At 42.1% G+C, this 18,824-nt stretch overlaps 1 protein-coding gene across 7 annotated transcripts in view; it reads left to right on the top strand.

The window, feature by feature from the left end:
• DGKG (diacylglycerol kinase gamma) overlaps nucleotides 1-18,824 on the top strand; it is a 213,134-nt gene that overhangs the window by 184,443 nt on the left and 9,867 nt on the right. For all 7 annotated transcript variants that reach the window (XM_012470823.2, XM_012470820.2, XM_064366909.1 and 4 more), the window contains 2 exons: nucleotides 7,135-7,255; nucleotides 9,816-9,876. In XM_012470823.2, the coding sequence (XP_012326246.1) occupies nucleotides 7,135-7,255; nucleotides 9,816-9,876 (182 nt within the window). The remainder of the gene's footprint in view (nucleotides 1-7,134; nucleotides 7,256-9,815; nucleotides 9,877-18,824) is intronic.

Here is an 18,824-nt window from a genome sequence, read left to right as displayed (position 1 = left end):
TGATTTAAAGTAACAGGAGCATGTGCACTGGTTTTATGCAAGTACTGCACTATTGTATATCAGGGACTTGAGCATCTGTTTTGGTATTTGCAGGGGTCCTAAAACCAGTCCCCCATGGATAACTGCAGACAACTATAGTTATTATGATTATCATTATTATTATCGATCATTGTATCTTTCCTTCTTCTGGCCAACCCTGTCAAAGTCTTTGGCTCTAAAGCATCTATATTTTTCAGTTTATTCAACAAACATATATGAAGAGCCTTCTATATGCCAAAGGCTGGTTTAGTTGCTAGAGCTACAAAGAGAAACAAAACAAGAACACAGTCCTGCCTTCAACTCGAAATGGAGTTGAAAGTGATACCAACAGAGACAGTTGTTGTTGGATGAGATCCACTGTGTAAGCACAGAAGGAACAAGCATGGTGCCTGGGGCATCCCAGGAGGCTAAACACGAGCTGTCCAAGCAGAGGGATATTTGCACACCTAGCTAAGGAACTTGAACATTTCGGGTTTTTTTTTTTTTTTTTTTGCTTCCAGATGTTCCCAAAGAAAGACTGGACATGTGGCCAGGGGCGCAGTGGCTCACGCCTGTAATCTCAGCACTTTGGGAGGCTGAGGCAGGCAAATCATGAGGTCAAGAGTTTGAGACCAGCCTGGCCAATATGGTGAAACCTCATCTCTACTATAAACACAAAACTTAGCTGGGCATGGTGGCACGCACCTGTACTCCCAGCTACTCAGGAGGCTGAGGCAGGAGAATCACTTGAACCCAGGAGGCAGAGGTTGCAGTGAACTGAGATCGTGCCATTGCACTCCAGTCTGGGCAACAGAGTGAAACTCCACTAAAAAAAAAAAAAAAAAAGAAAAAAGACTGGACGTCAACTGTGCCCCTTAGATACGAGTGTTCTGCCAGCCTTTACTTATCGGTGTTGAGATCATCTGGATTTCTGACCTTTACAGGAAGCGTAAAACCATGAGGAACATTGAAAATTTAAGAAAATGTTTTTATCCTTAATGTTATAGCCTGTCTTGTACACAGCTCTAAGAAGGTAGATAGACTGATCACTGGGAGTTGTCAGGGTCAATGTGGAGGAAAGGGAAGTGAAACCAATGTGTTTTGAGTGCCCGCTCTGTGCCAGCCACTTTCACATGCAGGTCTGCCATTTAGATCTCATAACCCCACTTTGAGGTCAATATTATCATTTCAAATTTTCCATTGAAAAAGCAATAGATCAAAGCAGTCATGAAATAACTTGTTGACATTCTTCTTCACTCCAGCTTCTGTATATATTTGGGGCAGTTTTATTGCCTAAGGCCCAAGTTCTCAAACTTAAGCATGCCTTGGAATCTTCCAGAGGGCTTGTCAGAACACAGACTGCTGGTCCCAACCTCCAGACTGTCTGATTCGGTAGGTCTGGGGTGGGGTCTAAGAATTTGCATTTCTAACAAGTTCCTAGGTGATGCTGAGACTGCCAGTCCAGGACCAGACTTTGAGAACCACTGACCAATAGGAATGATCCACCCATTAGCTTCGCCCAGTGTTTCCCAAACTGGGCTGCATTTTTGAATCACCGGGAAATCTTTGAAAACGAAGACTGATGCCTAGCTCCTATGCTCACACATTCTGATTTAACTCGTATAGGATGCAGCCTATACGAGTTAACTCAGGATGGCATTTGATTTAACTTGTATAGGTTGCATCCTATATGAGTTAAATTGCTGTTTTCCTGGCAATTCCTGGCATTGCTGTTTTTTATTTGTTTGTTTGTTTTTGAGACAGAATCTTGCACTATTACCCAGGCTGGAGTACAGTGGCACCATCTTGGTTCACTGCAACCTCTGCCTCCCAGGTTCAAGTGATTCTCCTGACTCAGCTTCCGGAGTAACTGGGACTACAAGTGCCTGCCACCACGACCAGCTAATTTTTTGTATTTTTAGTAGAGATGGAGTTTCACTATGTTGGCCAGGCTGGTCTCAATGCCTGATCTCATGATCCACTCACCTTAGCCTCCCAAAGTGCTGGGATTATGGGTGTGAGCCACCGCGCCTGGCCAGCATTGTTGTTTTTAAAAGCTCCCTAGGTCTTTCTAACACTCAGCAGAGTTTAGGAATCATTGACCAAGCCTCATTTCTCCTTGACTCTAATCCCACCCTCCACCATCCACTTCAGCTGCCCACCACTGGGACTACAGGTGGAACTCGTCATCAGCTAGTGCTGCTCACAGCACCTCTCCCCAACCCTCTCTTTCACTTTCAGAGCAGCTATTTCTAGAACGCCTCAAGTCTCTTGTTTGCTTTCCCCCTGTTCATTCAGTCCATCTCCTCTCCTATTCAACCTAGACCCTTGGCACAGGAATTACTGCAGCCATCTGGCCACAGCCAATACCATCATTGCCCTTGTCTTCCTTGTTCTTTTTTTGACTATATCTACCTGGGAGAGTTTGAGGAGGAGCATCTAAGTCAAACCACAGGCACAGAAGTTTGAAGTTCTTTTTGAACTTCTGGAAGTTGGTGACACTTGGCCTGAGTTTTGATAGACAAATGAAAGTGGGAGAAAGCATTGGCAGAGTATATGTAAAAGCACAGAGGAGGAGACAGTAGGGTTTGCCTGGGGAATGTCATGTGTGTGTGTCTGCAGCAGGCATCTAGCCTCACAAAGACGGGAAGTGAAACTGCAGAGGCAGCCCCTTGCCAGATGGGGATTGGACCTTGGGCATTGAACCAGGGAATGTGAGCATTATTTTTCTAACTGTGAAGAGAAGTTGATATGTTTTTGTAAATGACTTGTTTTAACATGAATGCATACTTACAGAAAATAAGAAATATCAAAAAGCATAAAGAAGAAAATAACAATTACCTTTAATTACCCAGAACGCACCACTGTTAAGATTTTATTGGGATTTGACCTTTTCTTTTATGCATATTCTCACCTAGTTGAGAGTATGCTATATAAGTAAGTTTATATTCTCCTTTCACACTTAATATTTCAACATAAACAATAATGCTATTGGAAGTTTTAAAATATTTTAATGGCAGCAAAAAATTCCATCATATAGATACCATATCACTTACTTAACTATTCCCATACAGGAAGAAATGCGGGTAGGGAGATTTCCCTGTTACAAACGATGCCACAATGTACGTATTTGTATGAACTTAGTTTCTATCAGTGATTTTCATGATCAATACCAAGAAAGAAATTGATGGATCAAGCAGCAAGGAAGTTTTATACTCAGTAAAACTGGCCAAATTGCTTCCTTCCTACCAGTTTACGTTTTCAGCGTGAAAGTATGCACGTCGCATATTCCCTTCCCCAGCACTTGTTTTTGTTGTTTTTTTGTTCTGTTTTGTTTTGAGACAGTCTGTCGCCCAGGCTGGAGTGCAGTGGTGCGATCTTCAGTTCACTGCAACCTCCACCTCCTGAGTTCAAGCAGTTCTCCTGTCTTGGCCTCTCAAATAGCTGAGATTACAGGCACCTGCCACCACACCCGGCTAATTTTTTTGCATTTTTGGTAGAGACGGGGTTTCGCTATGTTAGCCAGGCTGCTCTTGAACTCCTGATCTCAGGTGATCTGCCCGCCTCGGCCTCCCAAAGTGCTAGGATTACAGGCGTGAGCCACCGTGCCCAGCCAGCACTTGGTTTTATAATGGGTGCCACCGAGGATTTTTCATATGGGGATGACACGATCAGATCTGCATTTCCTGGAGGTTAAACGGAAGGGGCGGGACTGGAACCCTACTGTTGTCCTCGCTTTTCCTCCGTTGCTTCCACATTCTCCTTTTTCCATTTTCCCATTTGTTATCTTCTTCTTTTCTTGGAGAGCTTATGTTATGTGTTCACTACAGACAAAACATGTACAAGGCTTTGCTATCGAGAAGAAGTAAGAGCAGTGCTGAAAGACCCAGCTCTGTGGTCCCATGCTACTGGAGAGATCAATACTATCGAGGCTGCAAAAAGCTCCTGCTGGCCCAGAGACCCTTTTCCTCTAGCTCTGGCCAAAAAGAGTCTCTGGACAGTAATTCTCCTTAGGAAAAAATACTTTTTATATTTTCCAATGAAATTGCCAAGAGGGTTTATTGTTTAATTAGTTTTTTTCTTCATCCTGTGACTTTCCAGCCCCACACATGATCATCCCTGTGCCTGGAGTGTCCTTCTTCCTTCCTCTTTTCAACTCAAAAATACTTTGGCAGTCAATCGTCCTTCCAGACCTTGTTGAGATGTCTGGGACACCTGCCTTCCGAACCTTGCCCCAGCGGAATCAGCCACTCAGGCTCCCTTGATCCTGCTGTCCAATTACAGCCTTTTCTACACCTCACTCGGTTTCTCCTTCTTGGCTAAGAGCCTTCAAGAACAAAGCATTTTGCATCCCAGCTCTTACAAAACAGTGCCTGGCACTGAGTTGTTACTCTGTAACTGGTGAGTGAGTGAATTCCTGTTTTACTAAGACGCATAGACATTCCATCTTAAATATTAATGACTGGAAGAGTATAAAGACAATATGGAGATGACATGAATTGCCAAAATCACACTCTGAATCATTGATGCTTAAGGTAAAACAGACATCTGGTATACCAGATGTCTAAATCTAAACATTAATTGTTCTGTGTGCCTAAACACTGACTTGCATTCTGTTCTCTTTCATTTTAACTCCAAATTTAATTTGTACCTGAGTATCTCTGTGATAGAGGACGTAGAGGGAATTAAGTGATGCCAGAATTTCCCAAAATGCATTGCATTCCTAAAATATCGATGCTGTGGGTTTATAGGCATCACACACACAAGAAAAGGGTCTCGTGGTCTTATAACTTCGAGAAACAATTTTGCATAGATTTCTTTACCTTAAGACTTCTCCTTAGGCATTCTAGGAAGTAGAAGGAAAGATCGGTTGGGCGACGGCAGAGAAGTAAAAGAGCAATCAAGTCCTGCCTCAGCGGTGGTCTCAGCCTCTCTATGCCAGGGAAAACTCAAAGGCAGAATGGCAAACAGTATGCCAAGATTCTAGCACCTTTCCCTGCAAATCTCCTCAGTCCCACATCTGTGTAAGCCCCTGCCCCCACCCACCCACCATGCCGATGAGATCAGCCTTCATTACTTCTCTTCTAGAGCCAGGAAGCAAGGTAATGTGTGGGAAGTGATAGCTGCAAGGTAACGTGTGGGAAGTGATAACAACTTTAGAGTTAAAGCCATTCATCGGGAAAATTTGTTAAAAGACCAAGACATTGTAAAGCTGAAACACTTGAGTCTATTAAGTCCTCTGCTTCTTAGAACATTTTGTTACCAGGGAATGTTTCAAGGAGGGAAAACATTGAACTATCACAGCACCATCAGACACCAAAGCCTGGTATGAAGAGCAACATTTTACAAGACATATGTCTCTGCCACTCAAGAGACTTCTGAAAAGTTCTGCTTCTGTTTTCTCCTCCTCTCTCCTACCCCAGCATCAACCCCTAACCCCCTCACCCCTAGACACACTCTTTACCTTTCTCTCCTCCTCCTCCCCCTTTTCCTCTCCCTCCTCCTCCTCTCTCTCTCTCTGCTTTCTGTCTCTCTCACACACACACACACACACACACACACACACACACATTCATAGCCCATGTTGTTTTCACAGACACTATTAGGATGATAAAGTGAGCCAGATCATCCAACATTATTTAACCCTCTTTGGTAAGAAGGAGGCTAATTAAGTTTAGACATTCATTGTTTATTAGGTCCAAACTCCATCAGAGAGCCTGGAGCATTCTCCTAAACAAACATTACCTTTTCATGGCTTTTTATTCCAAGTCCAAATGAGATGGAGCGTTTAAGGAGGTAGTATCTTTTCACAGACATCAAGAAAGGAGTAATAGGGGAGAATGTGATCGTCAATAGATGTAGTGGGGAAAAGCTTATGTGCCTGTCATAGAAAGACTGATGCAAGCCGTGTATCTGTTGGCAGCTGACGTCCATTAGTGATCATCAGTAATTGAGACTAGCAACGTTGACACATTTGTGGTAAGCCCAATGGTTTGTTTAACTGTCTTCACTAGAAATACATCCGCCAAGAGATTGTTTTTTAAACAATGGTTAGCCTTCTAAACAAGAGTAAAGACAAACTCAGATATCTTCTTGCCAATCTTAACACTGTTGTATTATACCAGGAGGCACTTTAGAAGACAGAAGCCACCTGTTAAATTAGCAAAAGCATTAACACAGACACAGTCTTCTAGTTTGTGGATATTAAGAGGCCGTTAGTGATTAGCCACAACTTATGAGAAAGCTCCTTTTGCCTGGGTAGGCGAAGGAATGGAAGCTTTTTAAAAATCTGCCTTTTAATTTTGCTTCTGTTTTAAATACATGAAAGTTGTACTGGAAAAGTGACTTTTGAGCCCAACATCAAACACTAATCCTGCTATTGCTTTCACAAGAAATTGGGGATGCACCATCCAAGCGTCAGCAATTCGAAAGAAAAGGACCTCATCTAGGTTCTGAATGAGAAGCAACCGCCACTGTGTGAGACCTCCTACTTCCTGCCCCTCCTTTTCTCCCGTGGGCTCACAGACTCTGCTGTTGGTTCTTTTCCTTGGCTTCGATTAGGCACCTGGTGTCCTGAAAGAGGTCACTAGTTTTCCTGAGGATGTCCAAGGAGGCTGGCTCACCAGTGGCTTACCACAGGCCAAATTTAAGGTTAATTAACCATCCGTCATTGTCAGCGAGGCCAAATGTGATTCAGACATTCAGAGAAGAGAGACTTGATCCAGCTTTGGGTAATAGCCTTCATCAACATTCCCTCCTATCCTAGTTCCAAACCAGTATGTCTCTAGCTGCACTGGGGGATTGAAAATGATCCGAAATAGCTGGTTCGTCATTTGTGTCACTCTATGTTTGAAGGGGCTTCTTGATACCTATTTATTGGATGCATATGATGTCTGAATCAAAATCTTTTTTCACTAAAACTGACCATCTCTTCATGAAAAGGTAGATTTTTTGACCTTTGGGGAAATACCCTATTCAGAGTGAGGATGTAGAAGGTGTTTGGTGGGTGATGAAGGGATGCAGACATTGGGCATCTGGGGACCAGACTTTCTGGCCAGAACCTGTCTGAGGAACAGAGAGATGGCTATGCACTACTTCTGCTGTCTCGCCCTGCAGACCTCAGTGACCAGCTCCTTGAAGTGGTGGGGCTAGAAGGAGCCATGGAGATGGGGCAGATCTACACCGGCCTGAAGAGTGCGGGCAGGAGGCTGGCCCAGTGTTCCTCTGTCACCATCAGGTATGCCTCTTTGTTATCCAGCAGCCTCTGCGTCTCTCCACCTCCCTACACATTCTTGCAGACCACCACTAGGAAGGCATCTTTGGATTTTAGGGCAGGGAGAGTGCAGCACAGAAGCTTGATGATGTGTGTAAAGAACGTCTTCGTAGACCATTTCCCAAACATGATATAATGCGCCCATGTAAAATATCAACTGGAGGACCCACCACAGCCAGTTTGCTGTTCTGTTAAAATGACCTGGTGAAATTCTCTAAACAGGAGTATAAGATTAAGCAGTCCAGAGAACCAAAGGTCCAACTCCTTGGCCTTTTTATATTTGCAAATTAAAATGTTAGATAGATGCCAGAGGGATGCCAGAGGGCGTGTGCTGATAAAAAAAAAAAAAAAAAAACTATGTCTCTGCTCTGCTCTGCTCTTTCTCAGACAGTGACCTGAGAAACGCTATTTCCTGTATACCTTTGTATGCTAAGCCATCAACATCAGCAAAACTGGCATACTTGACAGAGAGGATGACAACTCTAGCGGACGGACCACACAGGTTAGCCACTGCAGGCTCCTGGAAAAGATGAGGTCTAATTGAGAGGATCCTCTGATCTGACTAATCAGTGCAGCTCATCACATTTTGTCTGAGATTCTTCTCCCACCTGATTGTTTCAGAAGTCTTCTTCTTTTTCACTGAATTACTATGGACCAAATCTATTAATATGCCTTGGGGATCTCCTAGCGGAGTCCACAGAATGCTGGGTTTCCCCAAGGCATTTGATCACAGAACTCTTTTCTCCCAGAACCTCCTGGGCAAGTGTCATCAGAGCACACAGGAAGAAACTCTGCCCTTAGCACTACACGGCATTCCTCAGAAAGGTCCCCACAGGTGTCTTAGCTGAAGGTCTACTCCACTGACCACTTTCTTCATTCCTTCTCTTTGTTTTCTGTCTTTTCTGTTCCCCAGATCTTTGCTCTCCTTTCTTTCTGAGCTGTGGTCATGATGGGGTCCCTGTTTTCCAGATTAATTCTTGAGCCCTGTCCATTCTCCAGGACTCTAACACTGAGTAGGTCCAGTCTGTTAACACATCTAAGCCATAATATATGAAGACCAAAGAGAACATAATGGCCTCATCCTTGAGGAATCCAAGAAGCCATATATAAGGAGAAGGACTTTTTCTTCACATTCAGTAGCTCTATTTCCAGGTAGAAACAGAGGGGGTGAGCCAGGAGCCCCATCCCCCTGGCCATTTCCTAAATACTAGCCCCAGCCTCAAGAACCAAAAATGTCACTCTTTATTCTTGTTCTTGTTAGTGAATTTATTGTTTTCATTATTAAATATCCTCAGGGTCAATCAGAGAACCATCACATCAGAACACAGCTTTTCCCTCCCATTTTATAATTTCAACAACAGAACAGATGTCACACCCAGGTGAGGGCTTCTGTGTCCATGGGTGGTAACTGTTCCGTGCTCACCAGACCAGAGGCCTCCAGAAGAGCCTGCCTTTTCTTCCAAAGGCAATGTCATATGAATTCATAACTCTTCTACAGAAGGAAGTCAGAAGACCATCTCTGTCCTTTTAAAAGTTATGGTGGGGTGTGGTCCTATAATCCCAACACTTTGGGAAGCTGAGGAGGGAAGACTGCTTAAGGCCAGGAGTTCAAGACCAGTGGGGGCTACATGGCAAGACCCCCTTCTACAAAAGATTTTAAAATTAGCCACGTGTGGTGATGTGCACCTGTAGTCCTAGCTATTCAGGAGGTTGAGGTGGGAGGACTGCTTGAGCCCAGGAGGTTGAGGCTGCAGTGAGTTATGATCACATGACTGTACTCCAGCCTGGGAAACAGAGTGAGACCCTGTCTCTTTTTTAAAAAGTTCATATGCCAAGGCCAGAAAAGCCTTGTCTCAAGCCAGAAGGCAGCACTTTCACCTCCCCTCTGGGGACAGTATTCCTGGATGACCCCCTCTCCCAGGTAAGCCAGGTCCACAGTCCATGCAACCCCAGAGTGTACTTGTTCAGGCGATTTTTCAAAACGATTAAGGTTAGAATAGATTGCAAGGCAAGACACACTCAGACCTGAGCTGTATGTTGTATAAATTGGAGACGTTACCTCATTGATATGATGCAACCTCTCACTCAACATAGAGACCAGGCCAGTTCCCCTTTCAGAGTGGAGTTTTTGGCACGTACTGTGGGCCTTCTAGCTGATTGTTTGAGGAGCATCTGCTCAGTGGTGGTGCTGCCATGTTTGCTGGCCACTGTATCCCAGACTTCTGTGGATTTCACTGCTCATCCATAGCCGTATTTCTCAAAGTGAGGTCCAAGGACCAAGGCAGTAGAATCCCCTGTCGTGCTTATTAAACACAGACCCCTGGGACTGGCCCCATATCTGCCAAGTTAGACTGCCCGAGGTGGTCTCAGAAATCTCTTTTTAACAAATTCTCCAAAAGAGTCTTACAGGACCACTCTTAAGTGCGCAGATAAGGTTTTTCTACTTCTGTTTTCCTGTTGGGAACAACCTTGACTCTCCAGCTCGAAAAAGCTCACTGTGTCGTCTTGGTGTTCTGGGTTCCAGGACAAACAAGCTGCTGCCGATGCAAGTGGATGGAGAGCCCTGGATGCAGCCACGTTGCACGGTGAGTCTTGCCAGTCTCTGAGATGGGATGAGAAGCTTTATTTTTGAGCCTTTTGGGGCACTGACTTCATATGAAATCACTGAATCTCAGAGTTGCAGGGACCATGGAAGATTATCTAGTGCAACCCCTCTTCCACTTTATTTATCCATCCACTCATTTACCTGCCAAACTCTTACTGAACACCTGCTGTATGCCAGGTACTGTGAGGCACCAGTCACAAAACTGAATGAGACATAGAACTGACTTTGAGGAGTTCGCAGTTCTTGTCAGTGAATTCTGAGACATCTACTATATCCTGGACCGCCTCAGCAGGAATCATGCCAGTGGCAAGGAATTTGCTACCTCAAAAGGAAGATTCTTCTGCTGATGAACAAGTCACACTGTTGGAAAGTGCTTCCTTATGTGGAAGCCAAATCTACACACTTACCTTACCTAGAATTTGGTAGGGTAGCTCCTCTCACTGCTGGAGCTCCTGGGAGAAAATTCCTCACGGTGCACAGACATTCCTCTCCCCTGGTGCACCCATAGCCCTGATAACCTACTTGAAATTTCCACTGAACAGGCCACCACACAGGCTATCTATTTTGTTTATGGCTTTATCACCTAACGTAGCACAGGGCTTGGTTTATGATAGTTGCACAATCATATGTGTCGAAGGATGAACAAATGAACAACAAAACTCGAGGTTCTCCATTCCCAGACATACTGTATGCGTTAGCTCTCCCTCTCCCTTTAGCACTAGTACAGGAGCCATGCATCCTTTCTTCTTAGTTTGTCCTCAGTTAGAAACGCAGCTAGAATCTGTGTGGTGAATAGCAACCACTGTCCTGGTTTTCAGGGCTTCTGCTGGGAGCGTAATACCCTCAATAAGATTGCAGCTATACAAATTTCACAAGACAAAAGTTGCATTTCTAAGCTCCCTCACTCTAGTGGAGAATTCAGCTACTTTGATCAGTTGCTATTTCGAGCCCTTCAGTACATCAAGTTGTCCTCTACTAGAGAGAGGGTTTCCATGAACCTGCTGAGAAAAGGTAGCATCTTCTATAAAGGTTATCAAAAACAGAAATTTCTCTGCAAAAATCTTACCTCTATCTTATGAAGACTAAGAAAAAAAAGATGAAAACACGCTATAGCAAATAATAGCTTTCCACCTTGCTGGAGTTAGGAAGGATGGAATTTCTAGTATTTATCATTTGATGGAACTGAGTTGAGAAGAATCTATCCAAGCTCCTCTATCTCCCCCCAAAAAAGCCAAAAGAAATCAAACCCTCTCCTACCTGGTTCAGTGCTTGCTGAAAATTGGATTGCCATTCCTATAAATTCAAGCACTGGTTTTTGAAATAGCCAAATACTTCTTACGCCCACACCCACCCTTCCTCCATACTGCCCTTTAGAGATTACAACTCACTATGAAAAAATCTGTGAACCAATGATTTCATCGTGTGAGGTCCAGAAATCCATATATAAAGGTGCATTCGTCTGCTTTGACTGCCATAATAGAATGCCACAGACTGGCAGCATGAACAACAGACATTTATTTTCTCACAGTTCTGGATGCTGACAACACAGGACCAAGGTGCGGAAAGGGCTGGTTTCTGGGGAGGCCTCTCTTCCTGACTTCCGACGGCCGCCGCCTTGCTGTACTCTCATGTGGCTTTTCCGTTGTGTTTGCACACTCCTGTTTTCTCTTTTCTTCTTATAAGGACACCAGTCATAAGAGATTAGGGTCCCACCCTTGCGACCTCATTTAACCTTAATTACCTCCTTAAAGGCCCTATATACCAATACAGTTACATTGGGGATTAGGGGTTCAACATGTGAATTTGAGGAGGACACAATTTAGTCCATAACAGAAGGTAACAGAAAATCATTCTTAAATTTGCAAGGGTTAAAACTCATGTACCCCTTGTTGAAACATCTTCTTGAAGGTACACACCAACTAAGTGATTCAAAATTAAAGCCTTTTAAGAATGGGCCATCACAGCACAAAAGAACTTTTGGTAAAAAATGGAAACCAGTGAAATTAGAATGAAGTTTCCAAAAACCTGTTAAATATCGTTATGCAACTAAATGCAAATGGTAAAAGTCATTCTTTGAAAGAGAAGACATATCATGTAAACATTGATAACCTGTATCCCAAACCCAAGATTATATTAACGAAGGCCAAAAACATGTGGGAGACGCTGAGGAAGGAATTGTAAAGCAACATGAAGTTTCTCATTGTCTCTCTTCACTGCGATGCTAAAACAGATAAATCAGAAGATAATTTTAATAGGTAGACAATCACTAGTGAAACTAAAAATAGGGCACACACCTATTTCCATTCCATTCTTTCAAATCTGGAAGAATTTAAAATATATAAACCCTGTCAATTTAGCACGGAATAGAAAGCAAATAATAAGCCAACATTTAAAAATTTTTGGAAGCAAGTTGAATGAGGTTAAGACTATATACATATATATATACATAAAAATACTGAAAAGAAAAATAGATGAGTTACAGTTCCCTATTAAAAGACCAATACTCTCATATTGAGTTTTGAGTTAAAAAGAAGAATCCAAATATATGCTTCTTACAAAAGATACATCTAAAATAAAAGGATATACATATGTATATATAATATAGATCTTCTTATTTTATCCTTTATCAGACACAGAGAAACTAAAAGGAAGAAATTGTAATGTTAATTATGCTAATTTTAGGCAAACTAACCTTCCGTTGTGCCAAAAGCATAAAGCAGAGTAAGTTAAGACATTTTTTATTTGATAAAAAGTACACTCAATTATGAGATATGGTGGTCATAAAATGTTAGATATTTAATAACAGAATAAAAATATAATGTGAAAAATAATGTCAATATATTATACTTTGAAAAAAATAAAATATATACTGTGAAAAAATAATATCAATATATATTCTGAGAAAAGGTTGATATGGAAGAAGTTGACAGATATTGAGAAGCTTTAAAATATTTCTTTCCATTTTTGAAGTTAAGTAGCAAAAAAATAAATGCTTGGATGAAATAACTATAACTCATAAAGAAATTAAATATCATATTTGTTCAAGCATTCATATTTACTAAAATAGATCATAAACTAGTTTACAAGTGAAAAAACTCCATAAAATCCAATTGCAGAAATTATAAAGGTCATTTTCTTTGACCACAAAGCAATAAAACTAGAAATTACTAATAGAAGATTAAGTGAATAAACAAACAAAATGTAGTCACTTAGAGACTTAAAAATTCTCCTAAAGAACAAGAGTTTCATGAGGAGATCAAAGCCACCACAGTTGATTACTCAAAAAATTACAAAAATAAGAAGGCTCCAGTTAAAAAATTATAGAATAGGCAGGGCACAGTGGCTCACACCTGTAATCCCAGCACTTTGGGTGGCCGAGGCGGGTGGCGAGGTCAAGTAATCGAGACCATCCTGGCCAACATGGTGAAACCCCATCTCTACTAAAAATACAAAAATTAGCTGGGCGTGGTGGCGCGTGCCTGTAATCCCAGCTACTCAGGAGGTTGAGGCAGGAGAATCGCTTGAACCAGGGAGTCGGAGGTTGCAGTGAGCAGAGATTGTGCCACTACACTCTTGCCTGATGACAGAGCAAGACTCCGTCTCAAAAAAAAATTATAGAATATAGACTAAATTATATTTAGAAGTAAATTCAAAGCCTCATAATCTTCCATCATATAAAAAAGAAATAAAATGTAATGAATAATACCAAAATTAGAAGATCAGTAACAAAACAAACTTAGGAGAAGCAGAAGGAAGAAAATAATAAAGATAAAAGTAGAAATTAAATAGTTAAAAACAAGAAAATCTGTAACTAGTTCTTAAAATATGTCAAATGTTTGAAAACATAATTTTTAAAAGAGAAAGAAGGCAAAAAAGGTAATATAAAATATGAACATAAATGTGTCAATGGCTTTATTTAAATATAAATATAAAATAAGGCCAGGCATGGTGGCTCACGCCTATAATCCCAGCACTTTGGAGGCTGAGGAACGAGGATTACTTGAGGTCAGAAGCTTGAGACCAGCCTGGCCAACATGGCAAACCCATCTGTACTAAAAATACAAAAATTAGCCAAGTGTGGTAGCGCATGCCTTTAATTCCAGCTACTCGGGAGGCTGACGTATGAGAGTCGCTTGAACCCAGAGGTTGCAGTGAGCCAAGATCATGCCACTGCATTCCAGCCTGGGTGATGGAGTGAGACTCTGTCTCAAAAAAAAAAAAAATTATAAAACAAAATATATAGTCATGATTCTAATGAGCTTGAACATCTTAAGAAGATGAATGAAAAGCCGGGTAAGCATTAATGAAACAAATTTGTTTCAAAGAATTATATACTAAATGATCTTAAAACAGATGGCCTTATTGGTGAGCTCTTCCACACTATTAGGAAATCCATGTTTAGGTAAACTGTTTCATAGTATAGACAAGGATGGAAAGCTACTCAATCCATTTTATGAAATGAAGACATGCAATAACCTAACAAAAATTACATTTAAAAACTGTAGAAAACTGACCAATTCCAAATATAAACATGACATAAGAATTCTAGTTAAAAGTGTTAGTATGTAGAGGCCGGGCACTGTGGCTCACTCCTGTATTCCCAGCACTTTGGGAGGCCACGGCAGGAGGATCACAAAGTCAGGAGATCGAGACCATCCTGGCTAACACGGTGAAACCCTGTACCTATTAAAAATACAAAAAAAAAAATTAGCCAGGCATGGTGGTGGGCACCTGTAGTCCCAGGTACTTAGGAGGCTGAGGCAGGAGAATCACTTGAATCCAGGAGGTGGAAGTTGCAGTGAGCCGAGATCACGCCACTGCACTCCAGTCTCACAACAGATCGAGACTCTGTCTCAAAAAAAAAAAGTATTGGTAGGCAGAATTGAACAGTATATTAAAAGAATCATTCACCCCTCTGAGCATATCAAAGGAATGAAAGTCTTCTAATATTAAGTAGAAAAATTACGTGATAAAATAGACAAAGTATTCAATGACATTCAACATTTCTGAGTTTTCAAGATAAAAACTCCTGAAGACTAAGATCAGAAAGATCCTCCCCCACTAATAAATACCTTTGTTAAATATATGTTAAACCAATAGCTAGTATTTTACTTAATAGTAAAACACTATCGGAATTCTCATTAAAATTATGAGCATGACATGTATTTTTAACATTGGAAATTTTAGTCAATGCAATATACTTGAAGCAGAAAAGAAATATAATTATTTGGAAAAGTTTATTTTTTGTTTGTTTTTCTTTGAGACAGAGTCTCAATCTGTCACCAGGCTGGAGTGAAGCGGCGTGATCTCGGTTCACTGCAGCCTCTGCCTCCCTGGTTCAAGCAATTCTCCTACCTCAGCCTCCAGAGTAGCTGGGACTACAGGCGCGCACCACCATGCCTGGCTAATTTTTGTATTTTTAGTAGAGACGGGGTTTCACCGTGTTGGCCGAGATAGTCTTGATCTCCTGATCTTGTGATCTGCCCGCCTCAGCCTCCCAAGGTTCTAGGATTACAGGTGTGAGCCACCACACCCGGCCCACAAGTTTTTTAAAAAGGAAGAAAAGATTTTCAAGTTTAAAGCAGTGAGAAAGCCATGCCATGTTTCACTTGCTAATTAGCACAGCTTTTTTGTTTGTCTTAATATTCATTGCTGTCAAGGGTATGCAGAGACCAGGACACCCATACAGTGAGGAAAGAGTATCAATGGTTAGAGCCATTCTGAAAAGCCTCTAGACCCATGCATCAAGAACTGTTATAAATATTAACATACACTGATCTAGTTCATTTATTTTCACTTTTAAAAATTGTTCGTATCCTTATAGGAATTTATTCTAAGTAAAATATAGATTACCAGAAATACAGAGAGATTGATACATAAGAAAGTTACGTCTACATTATTCATCATAGCAAAAAGTTGGAAATTTCCTAAAAATTTCCTTAAAAAGCCCAATGTTTAGGGAAAGGCTTCAATAAGCTATGTGAGATTCATCAAATGGGATCATTTTCAGCCATTGGAAACCATATTTAGTAAATATTTAATGACTAATGAAAACCTGTTAAATGAAAGTGGCAGATTAAGAAGGTGATCTGGTGATTTCAATGAACTAAAAACATCTAAGCATGGAAACAAACTGGAAGCAATGTATCAAAACGTTAACAGTTACTACGTCTATGTGATCCTTCCATTTTTTCCTGTATTTTCTAAATTTATTTATTTATTTATTTATTTATTTGAGATGGAGTTTTGCTCTGTCGCCAGGCTGGAGTGCAGTGGCGCAATCTTGGCTCACTGCAACCTCCCCCTCCCTGGTTTAAGCGATTCCCCTGCCTCAGCCTCCTGAGTAGCTGGGACTATAGGCGCGCCATGCCACCTGGCTAACTTCTTGTATTTTAGTAGAGATGGAGTTTCACCATGTTGGTCAGGATGGTCTTGACCTCCTGACCTAGTGATCCACCCGCCTTAGCCTTCCAATGTGCTGGGATTACAGGTGTGAGCCACCATGCCCGGCCTGTATTTTCTAAATTCTTAAAAATGAGCCCATATTTGTTTATACATGTATATATATATATATATATAATATATTTATTAAGAAAACTTCTCTCATGATTATAACACTGGAAGATGATCTCTCATGCTTCACCATAACAGTTAGGTGGCATAATTTGAGCCTCAAAATCCAGAATCTTCTCCCAGAGTTAGATGATAGCAAAATCTCAAAGTCAAAGATGATCCTAGTTATCTAGTCCTGTGATTCTCAAACGTGAGCACGCATCTAAATAACCTGAAGGGGTTGTGAAACACAGAGTGCTGGGCCACATCCCAGAGTTTCTGATTCAGTAAGTCTGGATGTCAGAGAGTTTTCATTTCTATCAAGTTCCAAGGTGATGCTGATGCTGCTGGCCTAAGAGTCACGCTTTGAGAACCAATATCTAGTTGAACTTCACGACTCCTCAGTAAATCCCACACTTCTTCCCCACCCTTTGCAAAACCTGATTGTCCAGTTACATTCTTTTGTTTTGTTTTGTTTTGTTTGACTAGAGTCTCGCTCTGTCACGCAGGCTGGAGCGAAATGGCATGATCTCGGCTCACTGCAACATCTGCCTCCCCAGTTCAAGCGATTCTCCTGCCTCAGCCTCCCAAGTAGCTGGGATTACAGGTGCCTGCCACCATGTCCAGCTAATTTCGATATTTTTTTAGTAGAGACAGGGTTTCACTGTGTCGGGGAGGCTGGTCTTGAACTCCTGACCTCAGTTGATCCCCCCACCTCGGCCTCCCAAAGTGCCGGGATTACAAGTGTGAGCCATTGTGCCCAGCCTTGCCCAGTTACATTCGAAGGCCTCTGATGGCATGAAGCACTGTCATGAAGCAGAGCATTCTAGGATCTTGGAGAGCCCAGAAACAGCAAGATCTGAAAGACGATGCAAACCTTCGCTCCTCTCTTAGGCTCATTTTAAGGAGGAATATTTCTTTAACTTTTTTTTTTTTTTTTTGAGATGGAGTTTCACTCTGTCACCTAGGCTGGAGTGTAGTGGTGCAATCTCGGCTCACTGCAACTTCCACCTCCCAGGTTGAAGCAATTCTCCCTGCCTCAACCTCCCGAGTAGCTGAGACCACAGGCACACACCACCACGCCCGGCTAATTTTTGTATTTTTAGTAGAGACGGGGTTTCACCATGTTGTCCAGGATGCTCTCAATCTCTTGACCTCGTGATCCACCCACCTCGGCCTCCCAAAGTGCTGGGATTATAGGTGTGAGCCATCGCGCTGGGCCTATTTCTTTAACTTTAAAAATATCACAGAGACTATTTGAGACCTTTCAGAGTTGTGCCCTTCTAGGCATCTCCAGTTAAAATTAGTGCAGACCTCAGATGCTTTTCTTTTTTGTTGTTTTGTTGTTGTCAAGACAAGATCTTACTTAGCCACTCAGGCCGGAGTGCAGTGGTGAGAACACAGCTCACTGCTGCCTTGACCTCCCAGGCTCAAGCGACCCTCTCACCTCGGCATTCCAAGTAGCTGAGACTACAGGCATGCACATCCACATCTGGCTAATTTTTGTATTTTTTGTAGGGACGAAGTCTCACCATGTTCCTCAGGCAGGTCTCGAACTCCTGCACTCAAGCGATCTGCTCACCCGGCTTCCCAAAGTGCTTGGATTACAGACGGGGGCCACCATGCCTGGCCCCTCAGACACCTTTCAAATGGCTTGGGAAGGGTTCACACTTAAGGTTACTGGCCACTTTACTAGGCATTATCTGAATTACTCACAGGAAGAAGTCCCTCAGTCTCTTGCTTCTCTTGAAGTAATAAAAATGTGTTGATTTGCAGAAAACAGCTCCCAAACAAAGTCAATCCCCAGTCCTACTGAAGTTCACATTTTTATTCCATTTTAAAGGGGAAATTACATACTACAATAGTTTTGTGAACTTCAAACTATCATGCAAGAGGCTAGTGTATCAATTCTCTCTGTAACAGAGCAGAAAACTATGCAGTAAGCTGCTTTTTTTTTTTTTTTGAGATGGAGTCTGGCTCTGTAGCCCAGGCTGGAGTGCAGTGGCATGCTCTTGGCTCACTGCAACCTCCACCTCCCAGGTTCAAGTGATTCTCCTGCCTCAGCCTCCTGAGTAGCTGGGACTATAGGCACACACCACCACGCCCAGCTAACTTTTGTATTTTTAGTAAAGATGGGGTTTCACCATGTTGGCCAGGATAGTCTTGATCTCTTGACCTTGTGATCTGCCTGCCTTGGCCTCCCAAAGTGCTGGGATTACAGGCGTGAACCACTGCGCCTGGCCCCTTGTGAATAGTTTTTAAGAAAATCATAGAGACTTTAGCTAATTGCCTAACTTGCCCAATTAGCAAAGAAGCTTGAGTGTTAACTCCAGAAGTGTGGGATCACCTCTTTCTATCAGGGATTGAAAAGGCAGG

This window comes from Aotus nancymaae, unplaced genomic scaffold (assembly GCF_030222135.1).
Source record: "Aotus nancymaae isolate 86718 unplaced genomic scaffold, 86718_ANA_hifiasm-v0.15.2.pri h1tg000067l, whole genome shotgun sequence".
Lineage (NCBI taxonomy): Eukaryota > Metazoa > Chordata > Mammalia > Primates > Aotidae > Aotus > Aotus nancymaae.
The sequence above is the reverse complement of the archived record's forward strand: the minus strand, read 5'-3'. Positions and strand labels throughout refer to the sequence as shown.